Genomic DNA, 26,209 nt, shown 5'->3' on the forward strand with positions numbered 1-26,209 from the left:
GGTAAAAGAAGGAGTTGTACACATATTCCTCTTTCCCTTTTCGCAGTGCAGTGTTAGCCAAGTTGAGGGCCATGACTGCTCCCACTGCAATCCTTGTGGTTTGTTTAAAATATTTACCTTCAAACTGAAAATAGTTATGGTTAAGCAAAAGTTTTATCAGCCTTCCTATGGGTTCAGTTTCCTTGGACAGGGCTTCCCACTCCTGACTGTAAGCTTCAATTACAGTTTGTATGGAGTAATTGTGTGGCAAGACTGTGTACAACACTAACTATGACCAGGATGAAGTAATGGTCTACTTGCTTTTATTTTACCTTTCTCAGGAAGTTCATGGAATCCAGTATGAATGATTTGTTGCTTTCAGCTAGGGCTTGATTTGCAACTCGATATATTGAGACAGGTTAAGCAATAGAGGCACTGTTGGCTATCATTGGTCTGTAAGGAGGGTCACAGACTCTTGGGGGATTGGGAGTACCAAAAAAGTTTGGGAGTCTTGGGTGGGTCAAAAATTCATGTAGACAACTGCTTTCAATTCCTTCTCTGAGGTTTGTGAGTTTAGTTAGGATCTATTCATAGGCATATTTGATCCTGCCCAGGTCTGTGTTTTCATAACATGTAGGGGTGTTGAGCATATCCAAGATTTTAGCTCTATAAGCCAATGCATTAGTGACCTTTATGATTCTCCTTGTTTTATCCTTGTTTAAAGTTGATCAGTGCCCCGGTTTCCTCCTTGTCAAGACTGCAAAATTTCCTCCAGACTATCTACTAAAATGACTGTAGTAGGTGTGCAGAACCCAGCAACACCTGGATTAATACTACAACATGAATATTTTCAGGAAACTGCTTTGGATTAGTGCTACTCTTTTGCTTCTAGTGAGAGAAGGAACAAAGGACCATTGGTTCCTAGTTGCGTTGGGACTAGCACTATCTTCACTACCTGGCATGTAGTACTACTCCCCCTCCAGCGCAAATTAGTAAGCACGTGGAACCATGGATTTATACTTTCCAAATGTCTCTGTAACCAGGTTGGTTAAAATGGGAATCCTGAAACACAGCAATTGTGTCACGTTTCCTAACCACCAACTACTCAAACTGACACAGTGTGTGAAAGGTGCAGCTACATAATATTATTGAAGACAAAGCTCTTGCATGATGTCACAGCACACAACATACCACCACACTAGAGCAACACACAGCCCAGCCCAAACACACAGACCTACATATGTTGAGTTTCTTAAAAACAGCCTACCTATATCACAAAGGCCAGCCACATGTAACCTAAAGAACAAGTACCCTTAGCAACTTCAGAAACAGACAACATAGACAACACTCCACCATGAAATATAAATCTAGAGACACAATGACTCAGTTCTTATGACAAACTTCCAAAAATCCCATATCCTAGTCACAGGTGACTCAATAGGAGAAAAAAAATGATGCACCACTCACCAGGCTTTGCAAGATGAGGGCCATGGTCACTTTCCTATCAAGTTCAGGATTCACCACATCATGTGTGCATTTATACCACAAGTACATATGACACTGTCCTTCTGCATGTGGATGTAAATGACTACAGGTAAACCTCCCGGCACTATACGATGTGAGAGTTGATACAGCTCTCAGAATGTGTGCATCTCTGAGGCAGGTATGAACCTAACCTTCAGCAGCCTACTGCCATCACAAAGAATGATGTCACAATACAAAAAAAAGTTTCTGGTGTCATTCTAAGAGGTACAATATATATCAGCATGATATACAGTGCTAACAGTATCCTTTGGGAAGTCATCTACCCATGGTAACTCACATTCACAACACACCCCTATGAGTTGATCCAGTATTCAGGGACTTGGGGCCATGTAGACAGTAATCTAGCCACTGATCATCACATGTCTACAGCAGTGCGAAAATAATTCTATGTTGTGCAATTTATAAACAAAGGTATGTCCAACAAAGTCACTGTTCCACTGTATTCAGCATTCATCAGACTTATTACTGAGTACAATGTCCTCTTTGGTACACAACCAATCACATCCAACAAAATGAACATCCACAGAGGTTCCTCACCAAAAGAATACACTATGCAACTAACATGCCCAATGAAGACGTCCCCAAAGCCCTATACCTTTCTGTCTCCTACAGGCTGCTGAGGGGAGATTTATGGCTGGCATACAAGGCATTGTTAGACCCCACCCTGATGGACCTCCTACATATCCTCAAAACAAACAGCACCAGAATTACCCATTCTAAAACCTTGTCTGTGATATAAATAGGACCTGCTGGAGAAACAGGTATGTATCCCAGAAACTACCTCTTCTCTGAAAAGAGACTCCCCATTCACGTGAAGCAGACTTCTCTAATCCAATTCAAGTGCAATTTGGACAACTGGATGGAGAATAGGAAATTCGTCCCTGGTTTTTGCACCTACATTTGTAATGGAAACAGAAAGCCTGTAAATGGTTCATGTCCCAGGCCACTGCATGTAAATGATTCGTCTCTCAAACCCCTGCTTGATAAGGGCACAAGAACTTGTCAGGGATTTGGGATGCATGGTTAGGCATAAAAAAGCCATTGCGGTTATTAGCCTAGTAAACACCTACAAACTTTTGAACCTATGACTTTTATATATTGTCTAAAACTTTGTCCACTCCCACAGTGCCATTTTTAGGAAATGTCAGTCTTCCAAAGCTTCCAACATAATAAAACAGAATCTGAATAAAGAATAAGTGTGTAGAATCTTACCATAATCACAGATGTCCTTCTCTTCTACATGTTGCAGTATACATAACATGAGGGAGTCCGCCACTGGCTGACTCATACGTTCGGCCAGTATACAAAAGTCTAAAGCTACTGACATCGCAAAAAGACCTAGTCCTACACTGATCATAAAGTGACATTGGGTATAAAGCAGATGTTGGCACACAGCAAGCCTCAGAAATGAATGCCCCAGGAAGACCACCAGCCTGAAAAAAGTGAGGAAACACAACCAGCAAACAGGCAAGCATCAGGGGGAAGGCAGGGAGAAAGAATACTGCAACATACAGAAGAGAAGGACATCTATGGTTATGGTCAGATTTTACACAGCTATTCTATGTCCTTCTATTCATATGATGCAGTATTTATAACATGATGGAGAATACCAAAGCTCATGCAGAAGAAGAATTGGGAGGAGGGGCAGTAGCACTCTCTACAAACTCCTGCAGAATAGCTCTTGCAAAACCAGCTCAAGACCTGGAAATGCCATCCAAGACCATGTAGCTGCTTCTAATATAGAGGACATGTCCAGACCTTTGAAGAAAGCATCAGAAGAGGACACAGCTCTAGTGTAATGTGCCTTTACTGGGGAAGCAAGAGTTTTCCCATGAGGCACATAGCAAAAGGAAATGTTTTTGGAAATCCAAGTGGAGATAGTCTGCTTGGAATCAGGCCTGCCCAGGGGCCTAGGCAGATAGGAAATAAAAAGATAATCAGATTTTCTAATAGGCTTGGTTTTGTCTAAATAAAATCTGAGCTGTCAATGCACATCCAAGGTGTGTAAAATCCTCTCACTATAGGATGTGGAGATGGGGGAAAAAGGTGGGCAGATTACTGGACTGATTGTGACAACTCATTCACCACCTTGGGCATAAATGAGGGATTAGTGCGCAAGGAGACCCTATCCCTGTGAAAAAACAGTAAAGGGGAAGATGCCATTGTTGCCTGAAGTTCTAAGATCCTTCTGGCAGAGATGTTGGCCACAAGAACAACTGTTTTCCAGGTGCAATGCTGAAGAGAAGAACTTGATGGTTCAAAAAGGGCAAGGGTAAGTTTTTTTTATTTATTTATTTATTTTACATTTGTTGACCGGGCTAGTCTGGCTGGATACATGTCCATTTTCAGCAGAGGCCCGAGGAGAAAAGCTCCACTATATACTAGTAACTTACAATAAACAAAAAATATACAAAACATATAAGCAAATAAAGGAACATTATCATGTAGTATAGTAACAATGCAGAGGCAGTTTAACAAGAACTAAACAATAGTGAGGAATCATTATCCCATAATATTTGCAAGAGTAGGACTGCTAAAAAATGAAGAAGAGAGAAAATAGTAACACATAAAGAGTCTATAAATATTTACACCATTAACAAATTAGGATAAAACATGTTGTGCCGGGGCACTAGTTTTAGTATAGAGATTTGCACAGAAGTGATCAGCATCTAGGTTAAATAAAAGGAGAGATGACAGGTTGCAGTGATATATCAAGTATAAGGAGAACAGATAGTATAGGAAAATTAATAAGCAGGTGGGTCGCTAGGTGCACTACACTGGAGGGATAGAAGTAGTGATAGAGGCAAGTAGAAGTGAATGGAGAGGACTGCAGAGAGGGACTGTTTTTCTACAACAAAATTTAGATCCCAAGGAGGAGAAACTGTTTTCCTTGGTGGTCTGATATGAAGGATGCTTTTCCGGAAAAGTTTAACTTCCAGCCTTGAAGCCAAGGGAGGAATCATAGGTAGACATGAGCTTTTACTGAAAAGTATGACAATCCACTCTTCAATAATTCACACAGGTAAGACAGAACAATTGTAACATCCACCAGCAGTGGTAGGTCCTTAGAAATACACCAGATGGAAAATCTTTTCCATTTGGAAATATAGGATTTCCAAGTACTGGGTTTTCTGGCCTCCTGCAGAACTTTGCAGCATATCCTCAGAGAAAAGGTGTCTGAAATGGATCAAAACCTTATCACCCACAGAGTCGGTTGCAGGGTTGACATCTGTGGATGTATTAGAGATCCCTTGTCCTGTGTGAGTAGGTCCACTCTGTGGGGTAATTTCTGAAAACTGCCCTTGAATAAATGCAGAAGGGGAACCAATGCTGTCTTGGCCAAAAAGGGAGTCACGAACAGGATTTTTGGTTGCTGCTGGACTTTTTGGAGAAGTGGGAAGGGAAGAAATACATTTAGAAACATCCCCTTCCAAGAGATAGACAGGGCATCCACCTTTCATGCCAGAGGATTGGGGACTCTGGCACAAAACCTTGGAAGTTGTCTGTTCAAGGGGGAGGTGAAGAGATCTACCCGAGGCCTATTCCACTAATGGACAATGTCCAGAAACATATCCCTGTGTAACATCCATCTGTGGGATTCAGTCATGGACCTGCTCGATGTATCTGCCACAACATTTTCAGTGGAAGGAATGTAGGCTGCTTTGAGTGTGAGTTGGCTCTGACAGGCTAACTCCCAACCTTGGGGAGCCAGTCTGCACAGGAGATAAGACCTGATCCCACCCTGCTTGTTGACATACCAAAGGACTGTGGTGTTGTCTGTGAACCACTTTAGGGTGCTTGGAAGGAGAAGAGGTTTGAAAATTTGCAGAGCAAAAATGAGGGCCCTCATTTCTTTTTAGGTTTGTGTGTTCCCTCTTTTGAGAAGGAGACTGGCATTTTTCTGTGTCACACTACCCCTCCCCCCATGCCAGATGGCTGCAGAACCTCTGATTCTACCTCTGGCCTCTTCATTCTGACGTCCCTTCTCCTCAACCATCCCTCAAAGAAACATGAAATTGTTAACCTATTCCCCTAGCTTCCCTTCAATCTCAATTTTAAGCTTCTTCTGATTTTCCCAATTTGCTGTCATGACAACTGTCTTGTCTATACTCCGATTCATTCCATGTGCCTTCAGGATTGCTTTCCATTACTCTATCATTTGCTGGTACCTGTTGAGAGAGACTACTTGTAATGCCACACCATCTGCATACAGTAGTATTGTTGATCTTTCCCCTCCAATCTGTTTGCCAATGTACTCCACCACCAGTATGAACAGTAGTGGGCTAATTACCCTGATGTGACCCACTAAGAACCTCTTTGAGTCAGAACACAAACTGTATTTGTGTCACCGTATCTTTTTGCACAGCCTGCACTAATTCGACCAACGTTTCTGGGACTTCAAACCATCACAAGATTTCCCAAATCAGCTTTCGTGGAACCTTGCCATATGCTTTGTCAAAGTCTGGGAATGCCCAACTGGGCCTCTCTCCTCATCTCTAGCGTCTTCTTCATTATCTGTCTCACTGCAAAAATAGTGTTGGTTGTGATGCAGCCTGATATGAATTCAAAGCGTTCATCTCCCATCTTATGTTCTACTACTCTACATATTTGTTTATCTATCACCCTCTCCACAAATTTCATACAATGTCACAGGAGTTTAATACATCTATGTTACAGCCATTGCGAATGCCCCCTCTGTTCTTGCTCAGCGGCACGTTTCTCTCAATACTGCTACTAGTACTGTCAGGAATCACTTCTACCCTAACTCATCCAACATTTACTACACTTGCTATGACCATGTCTGAACTCCTGCTTAATACGATTCCATTATCTTTAGTGCTGCTCTTACTACTAGGGTGGTCTGCTCTTCCTCTTTCATCACAGGATGTGCACTGGACAGAGCACAGCTTTGGTTGGGGTTTCTTCATTCAGAGACTGCTGCAAGAACTCTTTCTATCTGCCTTTTATTTTCTGTAGATGTGGTGAGAGGTTTGTTGCTGGCATTTCTTATGAATAGTTTCTGATGATTATCTCTTTTGTCTTTCTGTCTTTGCCTTGTAACCTGATAAGAGCTTCTTGGTGCAACATGCAGAGTTTCTTTCCAGAAGCTGGTAGACTGTCTACAATATCTTGCTCTTTGCTACTCTAAATGTCCTCTTAGCCTCTTTGTTAGCCAACCAGAATTCCTTCTTAACCCATTCCGTCTTTTCTATCGCCCACTTTTTCCTGAACTCCTTTCTTCTGCCAACTTCCTAGACGTCTGCATTCTAGTACCATATTTTCCTTATATACCTTATTTCCCTACCTGGTTCTGTCACATATCTGTTCTATAGTCTTCACACATGCTGTTTTCACATGCTGCCATTCTTCAGCTCTACCCATTTCCTCTTCTTTCTGAGGTGCTAGAACCCAAAGTATTTGATTGAACTCTTGTGTTTTCACTCCAGTCAAACCTAGTGTCTGTTGACCTTAGAGCCTTCTCTGTCCACTGCTTGTAGCTGGACTGTGGCCATCAGTGGTTTATGCTGCGTGCCGAATATTTAGCTGGGGATGACTTTCAATCTCTGCCTCTACCCAAATGCCCTTTCCTTACTAGGAGGAAGTCTACTAGAGTTGTATGTTGACCACTCTTGTACAGGATATTGTGACCTTCTCTCTCGGTGAACCAAGTGTTATCCACCATCAAGCCATCTGCAAAACAGAAGTCTAGAATGGATTCTCTCCTTCTCTATTCTTTTTGCCACACCTGTGTAATCTTCATATCCTATTCTGTCTGCCCCGACACAAACATTCAGCTATCCTATTATCACCACCAATTCACTATGTCTTGCTTTACTTAGGAGGTCCTACAACTGCTGCCTGTATGCACTCTTTTCCTAACTACCAGAACCCTGCTGAGGGGCATAGGCTGAGATTATGAATACTGCTCTATTCTTGCACTGGAGTCTGACTGCTACGAGTCTACCTCAATGCTGCCTTCCTCCAGTACACAACACTTTCACCTGCCAGGATTATGTTAAAATACTTAGTTAATACAACACCAGAAACAATGTTATGTATGTCACAGTGCACATCTAGCTGAACAGCTGTTAAAATATGCATTTATCTTGTGCAACCAGAAGCTCACAGGAGTAACAAAGCAAGAAACACATTAGCTGTGTTCCAAGGTCCCTTGAAAGGTCACTGCTGAATTAAACAAGTACAGATTCTATAAGTATACATAATAAATACCCTATAAAGGCCAATAAAAGAGAAGCACTGTGTCCTCAAACATGAAAACATCATCTAGGACAAGAGTTTCTTATCTAAGGGAGATTACTTCATAACAGTTTTCCTGTTTAATACTTTTTGTTTTACCAACAGCTGGTTAAACAGAGCTAAAGACAGGCCAAGCAGTTAAGTAATGCTACATTGGTATCAATACATGACACGCATATGATATTTTAAACTGCATGATTTCATTTATAAAGGTTAGCAAATGCAATCCAGGGATATAATGGAAATTACACTGAAAACAGAATCTGTCCTCAACAGATAAGAACATACACGTTTTGTTAATTGGTTAAGTCTACTGGGCTCAATTACCCCTTTTCCAGGAAGCAAACTGAAAGCACACACTGACATCAGAACAGCAGTTTGCAATACTAAATTATGCACAATAGTAAATTAAGAATAATAGTAAATTAGGCACATTAAACAAACGGCTACAGAATAAAGCTTGTTAACAGTTCAGAACCTTAATCTCAACCCCGTGCTCTGAGATAAACAGACAATCTCATCCCTTGCCAATAAATCATTAACAGACTCAAAAGTGGTGGGCAGAAGCACGGCAGAACTTGCAGCTAATGAGCTAGTCATAGAAAATGCATCCATACTGTAAACCCATATTGTTTGCAGCAAGAAAGAAACCTGAAGAAAACAGGGCCAATATGGCCTATGTTACATGTACACAATTAACATGTAGATTTTATTTGGCAATATGAGAACTTAACTGTGCAACAGCATGAATAAACATGTTCTTATAAGAATACAAGTTAAACTATAAAACGTACCAAATCTGAACATAAAGCTAAATACTTTCATCTATTTTTAATAAAGATTCATATGAGTGACAGCATCAAGAATGACATAAAACTATTTAAAATGTGGGTCATTTCCCCTTTTTAAGTGACATCTAACAAAAATACCATCCTAAAAGCAGCCCAGTACCTGGAAAAGGAAATGTCATTGGTCACTACCATCCTTTTGCATTACTAAACATTTATTCCTCATCCTTCCAGAGGACAAAACCTAGCAGCACTTAATAAGGATGAAGCATAGTTATGCAAAAAAATAATATGGTTAAAGATCAACTCACCTGGTGGAAAAAAATATATGGGAAAGTAATCATCTGAAATGACAGAGATGTCCTGGCTGCTTGGTGACCACTGGAGTTGGACTTTGGAACCATCTTGCCGCTCTGCATGCCAGTCTTCTGTACCTGGGAACCAAATTGGTACATTTTATTTTTCAGCACATATGCTTAATAAAACAACTCCACAATCTGCCATAAACACATCATTTCAATTAGTGTAAATCTTTGTGGGTCATGCAATTCAGAGGATATTCAATGAAATCAAATGGGAATTACATGTTTTCACAGGTAGATATCTACTTGACCATGACTACATCATAATAATAAAAAAAATCTACAAAAGAGATAGTTACACAAAATATTTATCAGAAACTCTGGAAATTTTAGAACAGATAATGAACATGTTGTCTGACAAAAAGGTATAACACCCCTCACAGAAGCATCTCTTTCTGAGAAGGACCTGCATAAAAAATAAACAATATAGACTCACTTTTACCAAATGATCTGTGGGGAGGCTTTCTACATTACATTACATTTCCATCTACAAATCCCCAAACTCAGCACGTCAACATGTTTTTCTTATTCCCAAATTCAAAGAAATGGGGAGGGGTCACCTCCTATGGCAAATGCCACAAGTCAGTCTGAGTAGGAATAATCTGTCTAATCCACATCCACACAGTAAAAGAAAAACATATGAAAACATACTAAATTACACAGTTCACTGACTTAAAGGGAAATTCATTCAGAGATGCGCACAATGCTGATAGTACAAGCATCCAATGCAAAAGTCTCCAAAGTCATATAAAACAGATACATACTCACAATACCATTTTATCTACAGAGTGGTCTTCTGCAGCACTAACTGTTGGAAATAAAAATCCTAAGTAGAAAGTTTTACTCTTCCTGGGAGGCCTGAATAGAGCATCTAAAGGTATAGTAATAAAAGGCAGCTTCCTGAACCACAAACTGCTCAGTGTACAGCCTGAACAATAATACTTACTAAAGATGTGAACTAACGACAAAATGACCACAGCACAAATATATACTTCTGAATCTATCATAGAAGCAGCCAGTGGAGTGGAATCTTTCAGAACATTTTTCAATAACAGGTTCACCACACAATGCATTTGCAAACCACTTACAAAATAAGTGCTTGACTACTGAAAGCCTCCCATCTCTCCCTGGAGCAAAGGAAAAGAAAGGATAAGCTGCACTACTTTCCTGAATTTGTGCACTCACTTTAGACAACATATAAAAAGCAGTAGAATTTCAAAGTATGAAGGGCTCTCTCTTCTCTAGATTCAGTACTTCCAAGAAAAAAAAAGATGAAAAAAAGAAGTTATGTTCTTACCATAACATTCCATGTGAATTGTTCATCTCGCCTTTGTTCTTACGCACGGGTTCGGATCAGACCCTCGGCTCCGAGTCGGCCACATCGCAAGCTCTGCATCTAAGAGAAGCTCGAGGCCCAGTTCCTATCCCATGATCCCCTGCCGCTATCCCTCAGATCTAGTTTGCTAAGAAACCAGACTTCAATAACATAACTAACCCCTTTGCCAACTCTCTCATCCACATGAGATTGAAATACTCAAATTATATACAGACAGGCATACAGTAATGAGTACACCTAAAGGAAGCAGATAGTGCCAGGTAACCCCAAGAAAGTAACCAGACACCAGTCATAACCGTTCTTCCAGAACGTGGAGGGGGATGGAGGGAGGGATTGTAAGAACAAAGGTGAGATGAACAATTCACATGGAACGTTATGGTAAGAACATAACTTCTTTATGTGAAATTGTTCGATCTCGCCGTTTGTTCTTACGCACGGGTAGAGTCCCTAGCACCGCAACTCTGGGTGGCTCATGGGAGAACATTCCTGAGAACCGTAGAACCAAAGGAAGCCCTGTCCCTGGAGGTCCTGTCCACTTTGCAGTGAGTAATAAACGTATGAAGTTTGGCCCAAGTAGCCGCCACACATATGGTATCCAATGGTAAACGATCGGCGTGGGCCAGAGAAGTGGAAACAGCCCTGGTACAATGAGCTTTAGGTTTGAACGGAAGAGACTGCTTGGAGGATGAATAGACAAAATTTATAGAGTCTGACAGCCACTTAGATAGCGTGCATTTTGTCACTGCCAGTCCTTTCTGATTTTCCGCAAAGGAAACAAAAAGTTGATCTGATCTCCTACATTCCTTGGTTCTGTCCAAATAAAATCTCAACTGTCTGTGGACGTCCAATTTGTGTAACATGTATTCCAATTTATTAAAATGGTTCCTGAAAAAAGTGGGAAGCTCAATGGATTGATTAATCTGAAATACTGAACATACTTTCGGCAGAAAGGATGGATTAGTACGCAAGGTGACCCTGTCTGGGTGAAAGACTATATACGGGGGTCTAATCGACAATGCCTGTAGTTCCGAGATTCTGCGAGCTGAAGTGATTGCCACCAGAAACAGGGTTTTCCAGGATAGATACTTAAGTGGACACGTCGAAGCTGGCTCGAAGGGTTCCAACATAAGTTGAGACAGCATTAGATTCAAATTCCAGGGAAATACCGGGTTTCGTATGGGTGGCCTGAGATGGAATGTACCCTTCATAAATGCTCTACAAAGTCTGTGGGACATAACTGTAGCTCCCCCTTCACCCACATAAAAATTTGATATGGCAGCTAGTTGAACTCTTATCGTGGACGTCAAGAACCCTTGATGAAAGAGTGTGGAGAAAAATTCTAAAATTTTGTGAATAGGGGCCACTAAAGGGTCTATACCCTGTCTGGAGGCCCAACACGCAAAACGTTTCCATTTGCTCCTATACAGCTTTCTTGTGGAAGCTTTGTGGGAAGAAACTAAAATGTGCTGCACTGCCGGGGATAAAAGGTCCAACCTGGCTAGGTTGGGAAGTGGAGCAGCCAAGCTGTCAGTTTGAGGGACTGAAGATATGGGTGAGGAACTCCTGACGAGTGGGTCAGCAGGTCTGGCACTGGGTCCAGAGTCCAAGGTTCCTCCATCTGGTGAGCTTGAAGAAAGGGAAACCAGATCTGTCGAGGCCAGAATGGTGTTATCAAGATGATCGTCCTTCCCAGACCTTTGGCTTTCTGTAGAAATTTGGGAATTAATGGAATAGGAGGGAAGGCATAGAGGAGACCCGGGGGCCAATTGTGTACCAGTGCGTCCCTGGGGGCACCCCCCGGAGGGGGAAGTAGGGCGAAGTAGCTTCTGCATTTGGCGTTCAAGGGGGACGCAAAGAGATCGCAGCAAGGCTGGCCTCATCTGCGGAAGTTGTCCTCCGCAACTTGATTCTTGAGGGACCACTCGTGAGGTAACAGGATGGCTCTGCTCAACCTGTCCGCTATGATGTTGGATGTTCCCGGGATGTGCGTTGCTATTAGAAAGCGTCTTGTGGATACAGCCCATTGCCAGATTCTCAGGGCCTCTCTGCATAAGGGGTAAGACCTGGTTCCTCCCTGTTTGTTTATGTACCAGACTACTGACATATTGTCCATCTGAATTGCCACTGTTCCCAGAGGTAAGGAGTCGTGAAAGTGTTGCAACGCCAAGAACACTGCTCTCAGCTCCAGGACATTGATGTGCAGGTTGTACTCTATTTTCGACCACTCTCCTTGGACTGTTCTCCCCATGAAAAAGTCCCCCCCACCCTATCAGGGAAGCGTCCGTGGTTATTGTGGCTATGGGGACAGGGAGTGTAAACTGACGCCCCATCGTCAGTTCCTGATTGTTTATCCATCAACGGAGGTCCTGCTTGCAAGTTTCCGTGATTAAGATTCTGTGTGACAAAGGTAACTGTTGGAACGACCACTGAGCAAAGAGGAGCCACTGGAGGATCCTCATGTGCATTCTCCCTAGGGGAACTGAAATAAGGGTAGCTGCCATCATGCCCAATACTTTCAAGACTTGTACCGCGGGGACTTTTTTGTTTTGAAGAAGAATAGAGACCTGATCCCTCAGGGCTGACACCCTTGCCTGAGGAAGTCTTATCAGTGCTACGGAAGTATCTAACTCTGCCCCTATGAATAAGATATGCTGTGAGGGCGACAAGGAAGATTTTTCGAAGTTCACTGTTATTCCTAAGCTGGAACAGAGGTTGATTGTATAGTCCCTGGCTTGCACTAGGTGATGCTTGGTGGTGGCGGTAAGGAGCCAGTCGTCCAGATACAGAAACACTCGGAATCCCAGTCATCTCAGGTGAGACGCCACTACTGCCATGCACTTGGTGAACACCCTGGGGGCTGAGGTGAGGTCAAAGGGCAGAGCTCGAAACTGAAAATGACTGGCTCCCAGCCGGAAGTGCAGGTGATCTCTGGATGGCCTGGCCATTTTTATGTGGTAGTACGCATCCTTGAGATCTAGAGAGCACATCCAATCGTTCGTTTGAAGAAATGGAAGAATCGATTGTAGCTTGACCATCCAGAATTTTTCCTTCTTCACGAAGGTATTGAGTCTGCTGAGGTCCAGTATTGGCCTCCAGTCCCCAGTTTTCTTTGGAACTAAAAAGAACCTGGAGTAAGTTCCGGATCCTATTTGGTCCGCCGGGACTGGCTGGATGACTCTTTTTTTTCTAACAGCCTTTGTATTTCTATGGCTGCTTGATCCCGCAGAGCGGGTGGAACATCTGGGAATCTTTTTTGGGGGGGTGGTTTGTTTAGAAAGGGAATATCGTATCCTCTGGTTATTATGCTTTTTACCCAGGAATCTGATGTGAGATTTAGCCAGGCCTCCGGGTATAAAGCCAAGCGACCCCCGACTGCCTCCAGAGCAGGACAGCCAGGCCTCCACTCAGGAGTGCTGGAAGGGCTTCCCAGGGACGGTATCCCTGTTGCCCTGGTTTTGCAGACCCCCTCTGCCGCCTGGGTGGCGTCTTCCATTCCTTCCCACTCCTTTGCCTCTGAAGAGGGTATCGCTAGGTGCAGACTGGAAAGATCCCCGAGTCTTCCGGAACCACATTTTCCCGCCTCATTGCCCTTTGGGGTACGGTCTAGAGTGGGTGGAAAAACGGACCCCTACGGCAGACAGGGTCTTTCCCTCTTGCTTGCACCTAGCGAGTGTCTCCTTCACTTTGGGGCCAAACAAGGAGGCACCATCAAAGGGGGCATTAGTAAAGGAAAACTTAAAGGCTTCTGCAAAGGAGCATAGGTGCATCCAGGATGGTCTCCGCAGAGCAATCGCTGAGGCTGCCGCCCTACTCGAACCTTCAGCCACATATGATATGAGCCTCATGGACGAGTTAACTATTGAAGTAAGGGTGTTAAGCTGTGCTGTCACCTTGTCTGAGACAGCAGCATCTGTGGTACCCTGGAGAGTATCTCTCAACTCCTTAATGAGATCTCTCTGAAGGCGCGTAAAATGGGTAAGGTAGTTCAGCGATCGCATGGTAAAAGTCGCTGAGCTAAACACGCGCTTCCCATACCTGTCCATAGTCCTAGAATCCTTGTTAGGAGGATGAATAGAGGAAGATGCTTCGGACATTTCCTTTTTGGTGGCTGCCGCCACCACCATAGCATCAACAGGGACTCTCTTGGTAAGGTAAGCTTTATCTTGGGGGGCAGTAATATATTTATTTAGTCTCCGAGAGACTGGGTCTATGGTATCAGGGGCCTCCCACACCCTTTGAGCTATTAAATCCATTAGCTCGTCAAAGGGCGGAGTCACCCAGGAAGTGGAAGGTTGAGCCCCAAATGCCTTCAGCAACACCGACTCGTCCTCAGTGGGGGCAAGTGTCTGCCAGCCACCCCTCTGTTTTAAAATTTCTAAGATGTCAGCGAATGAGACATCCTCGGGGGAGGACCGTGGGGACCCCTCTGACTCATCCAGGTCGGTGTCCGATGTCAATGATTCCTGTGGGGAATCAATGTGCCTCCTCTTGCACAATCTCTTCCTCGGAATTTCATCAGAGGGGACATCTGGTGAAGCTTCCGAGGAACAGGGTTCACCCTCTGGGGCTGAGTCATTGGGTCTCTACGCTTGGTGGGGATCGAGGATGCAGAAGCAGAACACGGTCCCTTCAGGGAAGGAGAAGTGGATTCTGATGATGTGAGTGTCTGACCAGACAAGACCTTCCTCATGGTGTCGAAGGCACCGGAGCCCCGGGCCGAGGACTCCACCGGATCCAAAGAACACGGTAGCTTCCCCGGTACTGGAGCCACGGGCTCCGATCCAGAGGACGGAGCTGAGCTAATCTGCACCGAGGCCCCGAGGGGAAGAGTCGGCACCGAAAGCTCAGTTCAACTCTCCACCCCGGAACCAAGGAGAGACCGTCGGCTCCGAGACCCCTCGACGGGCTCTGAGGGTGTCGAGGTCAGTGGTGCCAACAGCACTAAAGAAGGCTTCGGCACCGGGGGATCAACAAATATCAGATCCTCGACTCACGGCTCCGAAGACTCGATGGGTCTCGAAGGAGGATCTATGAATGGGACAGGGAGGGCTTCAAGTTTCAAAACCAGCTGGGACGAAACTGCAATAAGTTTGGACAGAGCCGTGTTCTCCATAAGCTTCTGTACCACTCGATCCACATTGGTGTCCGACATCGCTCTGAAAGAACGGGTCGAAGGGGACGAAGAGGTCACCGAGCGAAGGACTGAAGACGGAGGCACCTTTGACACCGGCTCCAAGACCTGGGCCTCAATTCGAGACAACCGTTTGATGCTCTGTTCCAAGGTCTGTGGAGCCGGCGACCGAATCTTGATCGAGGTGCTCGGAGCCGAAGACTTGGGCTCCGATACCTTTGAAGCCTTCGACCCCTTCGAAGACTTCGATGCTTGGTCGGCCTTCTCTAAGGCCTCTTGAAAATTGGGCTTTAGAAGGCCCCTCTCAATAAGCTTCCTGCGTCTCTCCATCATGACCCTTCCACTAAAGGAATGACAGATGGAACAGTCCTCCTGAAGGTGGAGAGGGCCAAGACAGTAGACGCAGGAGGTATAATTGTCCATAATGGACATCTTCTGTCCACATTGACAGTGCTTGAATCCTGATTTAGCTTTCTCAGACATAACTACAAGCTAACTTTAAATATAATAACACTAATGTAGAAAAACACACAGCAAACCACACTAAACTATAGGTGTAAATATAACTGCAAAAAAACACACTAAGAGTAAATATATATATATATATATATATATATATATATATATATATAATTATTATTACAAAAAAGCAGTATTATTATAGAAAAACTTCTGCCAGAGCCCTGACAGAAAAAAACAGCCTATTGCCTAGGAGCAGCCACTCCTACAACTATAACTACGAATATTAAAGGCTATACCTAAATAACACACACACACACAACTCTTAAAACTAACTTATTAATAAAAAAGCTATTTTTAAACGTGAATAAGTAAAGTTTTACTGGCCCGAGCTCTCCGTCGACGCGACCTGTTGCAGTGGCAAACTAGATCTGAGGGATAGCAGCAGGGGATCATGGGATAGGAAATGGGCCTTGAGCTTCTCTTAAATGCAGAGCTTGCAATGTGGCCGACTCGGAGCCGACCCTGTGCGTAAGAACAAATGGCGAGATCGAACAATTTCACATTATGGGTTTAAGAACAATGCAGATACCACTAAGGAAAATAAGTATCTTTTAAAACAAAGGAATATCTGATCCTTTTGACAGATCTGTGACACCCCACCACTGGGCCAGTAATTGAGGAGCCTCGAACCTCATCACTAGCACCAGTGGGGGGCGTACATTGGGAGGATGACAGGTACACACACAGTATTTTTAGATGCAGCTTTCTGCATTAAGTGCAATGTCCCTTAAGAACAAACAGAGACCACAATCAGTCCAGGGCTGGTTTCCCCCTCTTTCTCCAGATCCCCAATAAGACTCCTCAATGGCACAGCTATAGAGTTGAGATCTCAGCTGAGTGGCAAAGCCAAGACCTGCAGCACCCTCTCTGTCCAACCAGTGTTTCGTGTCCCTGCCCAAGTAGCTGCCACACACTTGTACATACATACATACATACATACACACACACATAAAACACACCTGGGAAAGGCTGGCACAGGTTTACTAGCTATGCCCCCTTCTGCCCAGACTATAATGTAGTTATTACTGCCACTAGCCACCTCTCTATCAGCTACTTTAAGGCCCTTAACAAAGGGGGTTCAATCTTACTGTGTAATGTTACTATCAATACAAATGGCAGATTGACCATGAGCAAGGCTATTAAGAGTGGCCCACAGTGTCACCAAATAAATATGCAAGCACTCTCAGAACTTAAATATCTATAGACAGATGAGCCACAATGAAAGGTTTAAATATATTTAATAATAAATAAAAGAACAAGACAATACTAAATATATATTTGCAGTATTATCAGAGTTAAAAAAAAATCACAGGAAATATTTAAAACAACTTTGCAGAACAGTCTCAAATACATAAAGAAAAATATCCAAGCTAAGCTTTGCTATACTCCTAACTATATCCAAAAGAATTACTATACCCTAGTACACTTAATTAGAGCAGCAAGACAGATGTGGTGAATAGATCCTCTAAGCTGATGTTGTCAGGTCAAAGACAGAATACAGAATGCTCAGTCTCTCTCTCAGAGGCTTCTTAAATTAATATCTCAAATACTGCTGCTGGGATAGCTTGCAGAATGACATCATTTCTTGTCATCCGACTCTATCCCAGGTAAAACCCCCACTGCTGAAAGCTAGCAGAATTTAGCATCTACCTGTGAAAATACATACACAAGGGCTTTTCCTCAACTCTTTGCAGATTCAAGAAGTCACAAAACAATAAAACATTTCCAAGGCAATACAGAAAACTTCTCAGCACAGACACTGCGTCTGTTGCTGCACTGAAACTGAAAGATAACATCTTTTCTATGGCCCAGCCATAAAGCAATTTAATTTCAGTTATTTGTCTGAAGTTTTGCAAGTTAACCTTCTGTATTACAGTTTCACCTGTTAAAATACATACATTTAAACAGTTACAATAGTGTATGCACATTTCTGTTTTACATTTTAAGCATTTTGCAAAAACATTTTCAGCACACACTTCTGTACCAGCAGTATGACATACACCTGACATACAGTTTAATACATTTATAATATAAGTATCTTACACAAAGCATTTCAGTATTCACCAATGACTTATATTTACAAAATTACAGATAGCTGTGCTGGCAGTATCTCCCTTTGTCACACTTCTCCCCCCTCGAAAACTAAAGCTAGTTTTTCAAGTGACCCTTGAGAAACATTGCTTGAGAGGGATTACCCTATCTGGGAATACTTTACCTCATTCCTTGTCTTGAGATTCCAGCTGCCTTCCCATTGCTGACCCCAGTTCAGTCATGCACTGTCTTATCATATGCTTACAACCTTAGGCTCCACCATAGTAATTTCAGAAACCTTTGTCCTGCCCTTGCTGCAGTCTCCAATTCATGGATGTCATGAAGGCCACTGAATACATGTAGGTTTCTGGCCATGTCCCACCCCAAACTGACATCACCATTACCATCCTAAAAACCCACACATGCTGTGATGTCACAGCTCCCTGGTCCTTCCCCTAGCCAACAGAAATTAAAAGCTAGAACAAGGAAACAGTATGAGTCAAGTTTTTGCTGTGAACCGTCAAACAGTTTTACCCACAGCACTTTAACAACTAGGGAAGTTAGGTGTGAAGGGGGATGGAAGATGAGTCAAGCTAGTACAATTTAGGCTTCACAAAAGACTGCAGTTTAGGAATTCTGAAAAGCAGCAGCAGTAAAAAGCGGTATTTACACTGTTCATGTTTTAAGTAGTCACTGAATGGCATGAAATGTTACTTTGACTGATTGAAAGAGAGCAGTGTATGCATGTAAAATCAATGCAGTGACAGGAGCTTTAGGACGAAAGAAGCCTGCATGATGTAATTTTTTACAGACAAGCACTGCACTGTGGGATACCTAGAGGCAGACTAAACAATCAGAATTACTTCAAGATGCCAGACCCCTTGTGGTCAGACTAATAAATTACATATAAAAATATTTAGAAACCTGTAAATAGTCCCAGAAGTGGTGGTAAAATGTAGGAAACACCAAACCATGATGAAATAAACATGCTGTTTGAGTCTGAGTGCAGTTCTCCTTTAATTAGAGCAGCAAGGCAGAAGTGGTGACGAGATCCTCTAGCTGATGTTGTCAGGTCAAAGACACAATACAGAATGCTCAGTCTCTTTGAGACTTCTTAAATTAATATCTCAAATATTGCTGCTAGGATAGCTTGCAGAATGGAATTATTTCTTGTCATCTGACTCTATCCCAGGTAAAACCTCCACTGCTGAACGCTAGCAGTATTTAGCCTCTACCTGTGAAAATACATTCTAGGATTCCACCCATGTCACTGCTGGACAGGGGCATTGGGTGCTGATTTGTCTAAACATCGGCTAAACTCTTAGGCTTATAAGGGCTCAGGGCCAATAGCCTAGTAACTTCCTATGATCCTATACACACACAAGGGCTTTTCCTCAGATCTTTGCAGATCCTGGAAGTCATAAAACAATAAAACACTTCCCCAAGACAATACAGAAAACCTCTCAGCACAATGTGTCTGCTGCTGCACTGAAACTGAAAGATAACATCTTTTTTACGGCCCAGCTATAAAATAATTTAATTTCATCTATTTTTTTGAAGTTTTGCAATTTAACCTTCTGTACTCCAGTTTCCCCTGTTAAAATATATACATTTAAACAGTTACAATAGTGTACCTACATTTCTGTACATTTGTTTTACTTCAGTAGGGCATGCTGTGGTTACATTTTAAGCACTTTGCAAAAACCTTTTCAACACACATTTATGTACCAACAATTTGATATACACCTGGCATACAGTTCTAATACATTTGTGACACAAGCATCTTACATAAATTATTTTGGTATTCGCCAATGACATACAATTACTTACAAAATTCAAGATAGCTAGGCTGGCAGTATCCCCCCTTGTCACAAGATCCAACAGGTTTCCTTACAGACAAGGGCTATAGAAACCTGCCAGCAGGTGATGGTTACCAAAATTATCACTGAAAGACTAACTTCATAGCTGCTGAACTAGACAGTTCAACTTCGGACACATTGTCAGTAAGAAAGTTCAAGTTCTGTGGATGAAAAGGGTTGTTCGGGGGGGAGCTTTAATAGGAAGACTCCCTTTTACAAACTACTTAGACAGTCATTGCTAGACAGCAGTTATACCCTCCCCAAGATCATGACAAGCAAAGAAGTCTGTAATATGCACAGTAACCAAGAAATGACTGAAACACAAGTCAAACATTTTCAAGATAAATTGGGATTACCTGCAAGCTGGCAGATTCAGGAAAATCGAGATACCTTTTAGTCCAAATGAAGGAACTCCTCCACTTACCAGAAAGGCTTTCTAGCACATTCCTTCAAGACCCTCGCTGGAAATCCAAGCAGAAGCAAGGAACTCCCTTGCTTTGTGCCCGGATCAGAGTGCCTGAAGTCACACCCTTTTGAACTACTACATGGAAACAATGAGTTATGATCTTTCCGTCTCTAAACTGTGCAAGGAAGAGTAGGAGACGAACTATAGGGAATAGAAGGAAGGCATACAGGAATCTTCCCTACTATGAGGAAGAGAACACATTCATCATCAGTCGCCCCTTGCCTTGCCTTGCTGAAATATGCAGGAAAGGGAGAAAATTGCATTCTCCAATGTAAGGAACAAACCAGTTTCCAAGGTGACCTACTGCAAAAGACCCTGAATTCAGAGGAATCAAGATCCTTAGTTCTAAAAGAGGAATGGAGTTATAGCTCAAGAAATCTTTCTCTGCATCATACTTGTCTTGAATGTGAACAGTTTACAATGTGATGCTCTGGGTCCATGGTCCACTACAATGCCCCAACACCTCTCTACAGACTGTACATACGTGATTATCAACCTGTTTCTTTATAAATTGTACCACAGCCCAGTTGTCCAACAAAACCAAGAAGGCTTTAATTTTAAATTCTCTTTCAGAGTTTTAGGGTAAGAAATCCTACTGTTATAGTTCCAGGGGGGTAATGCAGAGCCCTCCCAAAAGGTTAGATTCTTCAGAAAAATGGAGAAACAGAAAAGTTTAAAAGCCTAATGAAAAAGTATCCATCAAGACCCAAGAGAGATTATGATTCATGAACTGAAGGTCCACAATGAAACCAGTGGGAACCACCCTTCACTGTAGAACCAGATGATGGTCTCATAACAAAAAGGTCAATGAAGGTTTGATGGCTTTGTAGCCATTGCTAACTTCAACTGCATCACTTATGTGCTCAAATGTGTGAATGGAACCAGAAAGACTATTACTGTCTTAAGCCCCTACAGGTGCACGAAAGTTGAGCCAGGACAATGCATTTTCATCCAGGCTATAAATGCTACTACTTCCTGAGCCACCCCCACAAGCAAGACAGAGTATATTGAAGAATGGCCTGTTCTGACACAAAGAAAACAATTCTCTGAACTTCATTCACAAAGGATTTCTATCAGTTTATGAAGACCCCACTGTCTGCAACCAAAGGAGTGCTGAGGACAGGAGTGTTACATCAGCAGTCATTCTGTACAGCCACAGGAACCATCATCAAAGTAGTTGAAAACATCAATGCTCTTCTTCTACAAAGCCTCCGTCAGCACTAAGATAACCTTCTGGCAATGCACAAGGCAAAGAACTACAGCAACACAATGATAATCCACTAATTCCCTGCTTCTTGATAGTAAAGTAGGACATGACTTTCTCTCACCAATGTCTGCAGGTGGCATGGCTGAAATGCTGGCAGTTATGTGACATAGATTCATACTGTGCTCCTTTCCTAAGCAGGAGAGACAATGACATTATGGGTCTTCACTTTTTATGTTATGGCTACATACGCATGTAAAACATTTCACATTTTGGGCACTGAATACAAAAATACTTCCACAGTAAAAGTCAGGATCATGATTTGAACTGTGAGAGTAAGAAAAGAACTAGGAAGCTTGGGGATTAAATATACCTTCCTTGCACAGTTCATGATTCATGGCATATGCCAAAGTAGAGCACAATAAAAAAAATGCCCAAACGGAAGAGAAGAGAAACCCAGTAATACAGCCACCAAGGAAGACCCTCCATGTGAGACTATTAGATATTCTTAAAAGAGACAGAATACATATCAAGCATACGTGTGTGTGTTTGTGTATAATTGTGTGTGTCTGTGTATATATAGTGCCCAAGGGGATAGCCAAACAGTAACATCTTTTAAGAGCTAAGATGATACACACACACACACACACACACACACACACACACACACACACACACACACACACACACACACACATTATCTATCTAACTCAGACCTCTCAACCAATCGGGGACAAATTTCAACAAAATCAGGGACAAGTCAAGAAAAAATCAGGGAAATCAGGGACACTTTTAAAATATTAGTGCTATTAACTTGAAACATTGACAGAATCAAAGCATATGAATTAATACACATTTTCTGAAGTAAAAGAAGTCTATAACTCTTAATTATTGTCATTATTCATTAAGTGTAATTCACCACCTTTGCTCCAAAAGTCACTAGTTTTAGGAGGGATTAAGAGGGATAGAGCTAAAATTTGAGTCCAAATCAGGGACGTCCTTGAAAATCAGGGACAGTTGAGAGGTATGATCTAACTATATATATATATATATATATATATATATATATATATATATATATATATATATATAAGAAGAGAGAGACAGAGAGGGAGAGATATATAAATAATGACAAGTCATTTAATTTAAAATGTTTGTGTCTTTCGGCTTTTCCCGGTTAGGGGTTGCCACAGCGGAACTCCGGTCCACTAATGATTGGCAGTAGACTTTCACATGCTGGCTTGCCGGGCCTAACGCACAACCTTCAACAAAGGAACGCCCATTCACGCATGTCAACACACAGAAGACGCTCTAACTGAGAATCGAATGGGCAACGTCTAACTGTGAGGCAACAACGCTACCGCAGCACCGCCACCGCGGGGACAAGTTATTTAATGTTCTTTAAATATGACATATGAATAATGACAAGTTATTTAATTTAAAATGTCCTTTAAATATGATACCATTTACTTTCCCCTTGTTGTGTACAACCTTCTATGAAATGCATACAGCATAATGCTACTTCAGGTTAAAACACAAACTCAGCCACTACAACTAATACATTTAAGTAGCTAAACATCATCATTCCTTGGACCAAACCTATCACAGGAGGCTTCCTTTCTGGCATCATGCCTCCTGATTCAGTTGCAAAAATTTTACCAAGAGTTCTACAATTGTTAAAGAACTGAAGTGTATGAGTTTTGTGGATGTTAAAGCATCCGGAGAGTGCAACACTTCAAAACACTTGCCAAGATGATGCTCTTTATTAACATTGTTCTTCAAGCTAGAATGCATATGGCATGTAAATCCAGCAAAAAAGAAACTTCTCAGCACCTTCCAACTAATTAAAATGAAGCTCAGTTCTATACCATCACTGAGCTAAATTCAGAAAGTCAAACTACAGCCTCATCTTATCCTAAGAAAAGTTGTGAAGGAGAACTACTCTTCCTCCCACAGCTGATTCTTACAGCCCAAAATACTTCTTGAACCCAAGATGGCAGTATGTCAACCAGCAGGCACTGCTGGCAGCACATTATGGCATATAACCTGCTTAGGCATGCAATTCTTATATAAAGAACAGGTGAGAAGAAATATGAAAGTAATAAAACATTTGAAGAAGAAAGATTTCAAGTATACCTCTATGGAAAGTGGAGGTTATGGTGTGCACGCTGTAGCCATCTGCGTTCGTACATACTGATGAGTGACCAAAACAAAAGCAGGGCATACAACCCCGGGGATTGGCTGCATCCAAATTGAAGAAACCTGGCTTGCACCTGTAAAACACATATTACAAATTCACTACCAAACAACAAATCTCCGCTATACAGTTTCTACTAGTACTTTGTTGAGGAGCTATGCTTTAGTTCAGCCAAGTACAGCACTGCATGTGACATGACCCAGACTTGCAACCACCAAAATATTTTCCTTATTTTATGACACAGTACCCATTGGGCCCAAGACTGATGTTTCTAGTCTAGGTCAATGTTTTTCAAACGATCAATCTAGCCTTCCAGGGCACAAATATGAAAATGTGGTGAACGTAAGCGCTATTTTTATGGTATTATTTCATGTGGAATCAAGCCAAATGCAAGAAAAATGTCAATGTATATGCAAATTTGACTGCACACTATAGTAAAAATGAATATACTATTACAAACTTTGCTTATTTCAAGAGGTTGTGTGTCGGGCTTGTTGCATGTACATATTGCAACATATGCTTTTTTTTTTTAATGGGGGACTCAAGGCACTCTTCTGACGTATGGACAGCTTACTAACTTCTGTGATTTAAAGAAAGCTCACTGTGACAAAGTCTAAGTAACTATGCTTTAAGTCACTGTACTCAAGAAATAACTGTAATAAAAACAGAGCAGGCAAGGCTAAAAAGAATGGACATGGTACTATAAAAATAAACAAGTAACAGCAGCCATGTCATGTGAAGAATACATAAAGTCTTCCAAAATCCTGGAAACAAAACACCTTCATAACACTTAACTGGCAACAAGAAAATAAATATGCATAAAGTGTGTGAATGGAAACAGGTTCATAGGTTGGTACTAAGCTATCAGCCCTAGGGCCTATGCAAGCCTAGCCATAACAATTCCCTGGATATTTCTTCCCACAATATTTACTTCTCTGGACCCCTGTCTAGCAGGGCGACTGACATAATCCCCGGGGTGAATTTCCTATCTCACATCCAATCAAGGTTCCTTTTGAAGAGGGCAATGAGGCGCTCTGCTTGACATGTATGGGCAGTCTATTCCAGAGTATGGGGAGTCTCTGGGTCAGGAACCTATCCCTCCAGCATATTTTGTTCATTGTGATGACAAGGTTTAGATCCCTGGAGCGTGTGGCTCTGTGGGATTGGGATTTCTTTAAGTGGAGCATGTCCAACAGCTCAGGGTTTGACATGGCCTTGTATGTTAAGCAGTGATCGCCTCTGAGTAGACGATATGCCACAGAGTATAGCTGGAGTTTTTCTTTTTGACGGTCAGCATATGGCATCTGCTTTAGACCTGTGATTCTTTTAGTGAGGTAAACAAGAACACGGGCAAAAAGACTACATCCTTCTGATGGAAAAGTCATATTGTTTCAGCATGCCAGTATGTGGATAAAATATAAAGCTAACTCAAAAGTCAGTCAAGAAGACACAACAACTGTAAACAGCAGACAATGAATGGAAGGTGTTTCAGTGATGCCAATGAAATCAGCAACAACCACTGTTGGGGATGCCAATAAAACAGGACTTGTCATAAACACCCTTCTCTTCACACATTGATGGTGGGCATCAAACAAACAGAAATAAGGCTCTGATGGTAAAATAAACTAGGGAATGCCACAAAACCAAATTCAAAAATGCAGTGCGAGTTATCTCAAATTTTACTTCGCATTTGCAAAGTGTGATATTCTTGTTAGTGTCACACTGCCATCTAGTGGTGAAATGCAAAACTGTAATTATAAAACGGAAATAATCCAAATTCAGCCATGGGCTAAATACTACCTTCAAGATAATTTCATATCAGAATCTGTTTCTCAGTGTTGACTCTCCACCTGTCCCCCACCTCCTTATCTTTGTGTAGGTTTATACAGCTCCCACCACATTACAGAATGCATTAGAACTCATGTTGAACTGCTCGACAATTCCATCCAATTATCCATTTTGGTAAAGATGCAGTTTGTGGCAAGAATCATGAAATAATGCCAGCCTGCTACAAGTCTTTTTCTTTAAGACTTAACTATTTTAACTTTCCTGCAACTGAGGACTTGGGAGGTACTGGGTCAATCAAGTGCATCTGACTTTTCATATATTTCTGTGGCTAATTTAGCAGAGAATTATTATCAAGACCACTAAAACTGTTCTTTTTAAAGGGACAGTCCTACCACTCACAGTTTCAGCTATTTGCCCTACGAAGCATAAAAAAAAATAACTTGCTACTAGCCTATACTGCATACCTCTCAACTTTTTAGCATAAGAAATCTGAATAAAGCCAAAAATAATGGTTGGGATAAAGGTCCAAAAATAGGGACAACTTTTTAATATTTCTCTTACAAACTACAGTTGCTAGAATAAAAAGTTTTATGTTACCATACATTTTTTGAAGGTTCTGAAACTCAAATGTCATTATTTAGTGAATTCCATCTTCACTGATTTGCTAGAAACACATATATTTTATAAGAAGAGACCAAAAATATGAGGAAAAATCTAGATGGTTGATAGCCATGTTACACTGT

The 26,209-nt window shown here is 42.0% G+C and overlaps 1 protein-coding gene across 1 annotated transcript in view; it reads right to left on the minus strand.

Moving 5' to 3' along the window:
- LAMC1 (laminin subunit gamma 1) overlaps positions 1–26,209 on the minus strand; it is a gene marked incomplete in the record, with an annotated part of 2,174,645 nt that overhangs the window by 790,397 nt on the left and 1,358,039 nt on the right. Inside the window, 2 exon segments of the mRNA XM_044085382.1 lie at positions 8,882–9,004; positions 23,618–23,754. Of these exon segments, the coding sequence (XP_043941317.1) occupies positions 8,882–9,004; positions 23,618–23,754 (260 nt within the window).

The sequence above is a fragment of the Protopterus annectens genome, chromosome 10.part0, assembly GCF_019279795.1.
Source record: "Protopterus annectens isolate FY-2018-M chromosome 10.part0, PAN1.0, whole genome shotgun sequence".
NCBI lineage: Eukaryota > Metazoa > Chordata > Ceratodontiformes > Protopteridae > Protopterus > Protopterus annectens.